The following is a 4,165-nucleotide window of genomic DNA, read 5'->3' as shown; positions in this document are numbered from 1 at the left end:
CGACATTATTGCCGCACATGTCAAATATCCGGGCACCCCCATCGGCATGTTCATATTCCTTACAAGTATACAGTGTGGAAAGATAAGTCGGGCCCTGGAGGGAAACTACCTTAAATCCTTAAGCTGGCTCATTTTACTTAAACATACAGAGATGATGGCAAGAGGCCCGACGGGGTGTCTTTAGTTCCTTGGAGCTTGGGACGGATGCTGGTGTGGGATGCTACCTGTGTAGACGCGCTGGCACCGTCCCACCTCCAACGGACTACTGTAAAAGCGGGCGGGGCGGCGGAAAGCGCCGAAATTCTAAAACGTAACAAATATAAAAGCCTCGGTAGAGAGTACCATTTTGTACCATTTGGAGTTGAAACTCTAGGTCCATGGGGTCCCAGCGCGCGTAAGTTGTTCGCAGAAATCGCGAAGCGTCTGGTTGACGTAACTGGTGACCGAAGAGCTGGCGGCTACCTCGCACAACGTATCAGTATTGCGATACAGCGGGGAAATGCCGCCAGCATCCTTGGTACAATGCCTCAGGGGCCTATTTTAGATTTAAGCTAGTTATTAATTTCGTTTAGTTGTACCACTGTATATATATTGTTTGTAAATAAATGATTTTAAGATTGTGTGATTGTGTTTTAGTTTTAAGATATATTTTAATATGTATGCTAGTTTTAAGGTATTTATCTATGGGCCAATAGTTGCCTGAAAATAAATGTTTTCATTTCATTTCATTAAAGGAGACATTCCTTTATTTTTAAAAAGAAACAAAACTGCATTTAAAGATTTTTCTTTTTTTCTTCAATTTGGCTTGTCTAAAAAAATATTGAGTACTAAATATTAGATTTTATGGATATTTTATACGACAGACGAGTGTAAGACCTAATGTTTCTTGGAGAAATGTTATCATTAAACATTAACTGTATCGACTAGTAGAATAAAATTGCGACTGTTTATTTTTTGGAATTTTTAGTCGGTTCGAGTCCCGGGCGAGGCAAGCGAGTTTTAGAAAATCTTTGAATGCAGTTTTGTTTCTTTTTAAAAATAAAGGAATGTCTCCTTTAAGTAAAATGAGCCAGCTTAAGAATTTAAGGTAGTTTCCCTCCAGGGCCCGACTTATCTTTCCACACTGTATAAAAGATGCGCAGTGTAGGTAGGTCAACTAGAGGCCCCTTTTTGTCCAAGTGCATACACGGAATCTCTGGCAGTCTTATTAACCACCAAAACAGTTTCTTCCTACATAATAAGGTAAAAGTGTTAAATTTACCATACCACCATAAACGTACAATACGTAGGAATATAACTTTTGTACTCCCAGACTTTGCAGCTTAGATGGACTATATAATATTACCTATAATATTACTCTCCTAGTGAAGCTAGTCCTGATTGGAGCGAGAATGTCATTGTGTCTTTGTAGATGTTGATTTCACTACAGGTATTTTTCACATTTAAGACACTCGGGTCAGTTCGTACAGATTTATTGAAAGCATCCTTTATTCATCCTTTACTGTGATAAAACCCTTATATTTCAGCGTTACCCTAAAACAAATTCTTCCAACACTATTTATATCACGTTATATTTTATATCAACTCCTCAAGGAGTCCGTTGACACCGCCATTCTTCACTTTCGGCAGCTGTCCCCTTGATATATTGTCATTGTGTAACTACATAAATATACCAACATAACCAGATCTCTTGGCCAGGCGATTCTCTATAGCTTTCTTTGGATATAGGTGTCTTTAAGGCCGTGGGAGGTGTCTAAGGAAGTTGGTCGCAGTGTATTGAGGTGCTATGTGGAATTGTGGGACATATCTTACGGTGCAGTGTTCGGGGCATTCAGTGTGAAATGGATGTTCTACGGTTAATATTAGTTTGGGGATTTTACCAATGTATAGCACAGCTATGTATACAAATCCATCCATACTATTACATAATATTATAAAGGCGAAAGTGTCTGCCTGTCTATCTGTTACCTCTTGATCTTCACGTTTAAGCCGACGCTGAACCGATTAAGTTTAAATTTGGTATAGAGATAGTTTGAGTCCCGGGGAAGGACATTATAAGATAGTTTTTATGTCGGAAATCATCCCTGACGAGAATGCAAAGGTGGGTGGAATTGAAAGTTAATTAATTGCCTAATAATTGAATTAAGCAATGCGCGAATTGAATTATTGCTATTAGCATTATCCAGGCGCTATACCTAATTTAGCTGCTGTCACTAATTCCACGCAGACGAAGTCGCGGGCAAAAGCTATATATAATTTGTTGGAATACGTAAAACAATCGCTTTATATATTTCATAACTCAACTCTTTAGCAGCAAAACGTGCAAGTTCAAAAATAATGCCCGAGATGGTGGGCCATAAAATAAAATGTCTCCATTTCCTGAAAGATTTGTTAGCTACCTGCAACTATGTTGCTTGCTCGTAAATCATTCGTAGTTTAGCGCTTCTTTGTGTCCATTGTTACGTGTTTCTCTTGCATGCTTTGATATTAGAATTTGTTTCAGTATTGAGGGTTCTAAAAGGATTAAGGGATCTTCAATGAATATCGGCAATAAAATAATCATGATCGGTAGGATAATACCATTTTAACTATCAATATTTAAAATTACTATTTATGTAGACTTCGAACGTAACGCTTTTTGATGGCATTACTTTTTTATTAAGCTTTCCACTAAAATTAAGAAAGTAAAACATTAATTTCAATTGCATAATAACTTTAATGATAATCACAAAACGTTTTACATTTGTTTACATTTTGTATATATATGTCAGATATGGACTAATAACATTTTTTCACACATGAGCGTAGACATCGTAATTACAACTTCTCAACTTTATGGAGTTGTTTTTTACCTCTGACATATTTAAATTACGTGGCAGTATTACGTGGTACCATTAGCAGTAGTAGTTTCACCTCCAGAGGCCGTACTATTGCCTTCAGTTCCGTTACCACCAGCATTAGTAGCTGTGGTTTCACCAGTAGCTTCGGTTTCATTAGTAGCTTCAGTAGCATTACTAGATTCACCAGTAGCTTCAGTAGCATTACTAGATTCACCAGTAGCTCCAGTAACATCAGTGCTGTTATCCACAGTTGTAGTAGGTTCCGTTTCTGGTTCCTCGCTCTCAGTTCGTACAGAAGGTTTATCGACGAACACGCAGGTGTTGATACATTCGTATTCGTCGGCGAACATGTTCGGGTTGGGCACGCAGCCCTTCCAGATGCCTATTTCGCAACGGGAGCCCTTCTTCCAGTAGTACATGACAGGTTTGGGGGGTTTGCCGCAGTCGTCCCAACGGAACTCGGCGCGGCATACGGAAGGTGGTACTGTGGAATAAATAATTAATTGATATATGGGAACAATTTTAAAAGCGGGATCCCACCAGTATACGGTATGGTGGACTCCCGATATAACACATTCAATCTAGCCGCAAAATAGACAAATCGTATTAAGATGAACGACTTTTTTTCTTATACATATTTATAACATTATATGTATTGTAAATAACATTTTCATTAGCTTACATTCTAAAATTTCAATTTTACTTGAGCTTAATTTGATATCAAAACTTTCATACCTGCTAATACTTTTAAAATAACACACGTAAGAAAAATAAAACAGTGAAATTTCTTCATATTTCTTTAGGATAGACTTAGTATAGATCTTATCGACGAACGTTCTGCAGATATTTCCAATTCAAAGAAACTCAGTGTTAATAATTACATTTTAATGACCAGTGATCGATTAGGGTAGAGTGGGGAAAGTTGAGTATTGAGTATTTCTTATTTCGGAATTTTTAGACTAAGTTTCTAAACTTGTCTTAGGAAACATATACCTACTTACAGCAATCAATAGGATATTACGTCTAAAGATGGAGTTTTAATTTTACGTATCATTACAGACTAAAAATTTCTCAATTGACAGCAGTTAATTGATTTTGCCCAATTCGCCCCGATATCGATAGCAAATCAAGATGCACTTTGTTGCTAATGTTGAACCTTCAAAATGTTAGTAACGATTTTTAGGGTTCCGTACCCAAAGGGTAAAAACGGGAGTCTATTACTAAGCCTCCGCTGTCCATCTGTCCATCTATCCGTCTGTCTATCCGTTTGTCTGTCTATCATCAAGCTGTATCTCATAAACCGTGATAGCTAGGCAGTTGAAATT

The 4,165-nt window shown here is 37.6% G+C and overlaps 1 protein-coding gene across 1 annotated transcript; it reads right to left on the bottom strand.

Moving 5' to 3' along the window:
- Nucleotides 1–2,881: 2,881 nt before the first annotated feature.
- On the bottom strand, nt 2,882–3,727 carry LOC134663363 (autotransporter adhesin BpaC-like). The gene is made up of 2 exons (XM_063519726.1): nt 3,576–3,727; nt 2,882–3,324 (listed from the first exon to the last, which is right to left on the bottom strand). The coding sequence occupies exons 1-2, from the start codon at nt 3,631–3,633 to the stop codon at nt 2,882–2,884; spliced, it is 501 nt and encodes a 166-aa protein (XP_063375796.1). The 5' UTR covers nt 3,634–3,727.
- Between the last annotated feature and the right edge of the window lie 438 nt (nt 3,728–4,165).

The sequence above is a fragment of the Cydia fagiglandana genome, chromosome 4 (genome assembly GCF_963556715.1).
Source record: "Cydia fagiglandana chromosome 4, ilCydFagi1.1, whole genome shotgun sequence".
Classification (NCBI taxonomy): Eukaryota; Metazoa; Arthropoda; class Insecta; order Lepidoptera; family Tortricidae; genus Cydia; species Cydia fagiglandana.
Note: the sequence above shows the minus strand (reverse complement) of the source record. Positions and strands in the feature narration are given on the sequence as shown.

Excerpts from the sequence above, each read along its gene's own strand:
- LOC134663363 (XM_063519726.1), bottom strand. The coding sequence starts at position 3,633 with ATGAAGAAATTTCACTGTTTTATTTTTCTTACGTGTGTTATTTTAAAA. Across the intron at positions 3,325-3,575 it reads TATTTTAAAAGTATTAGCAG|TACCACCTTCCGTATGCCGC; the intron begins GTATGAAAGTTT and ends TTTATTCCACAG.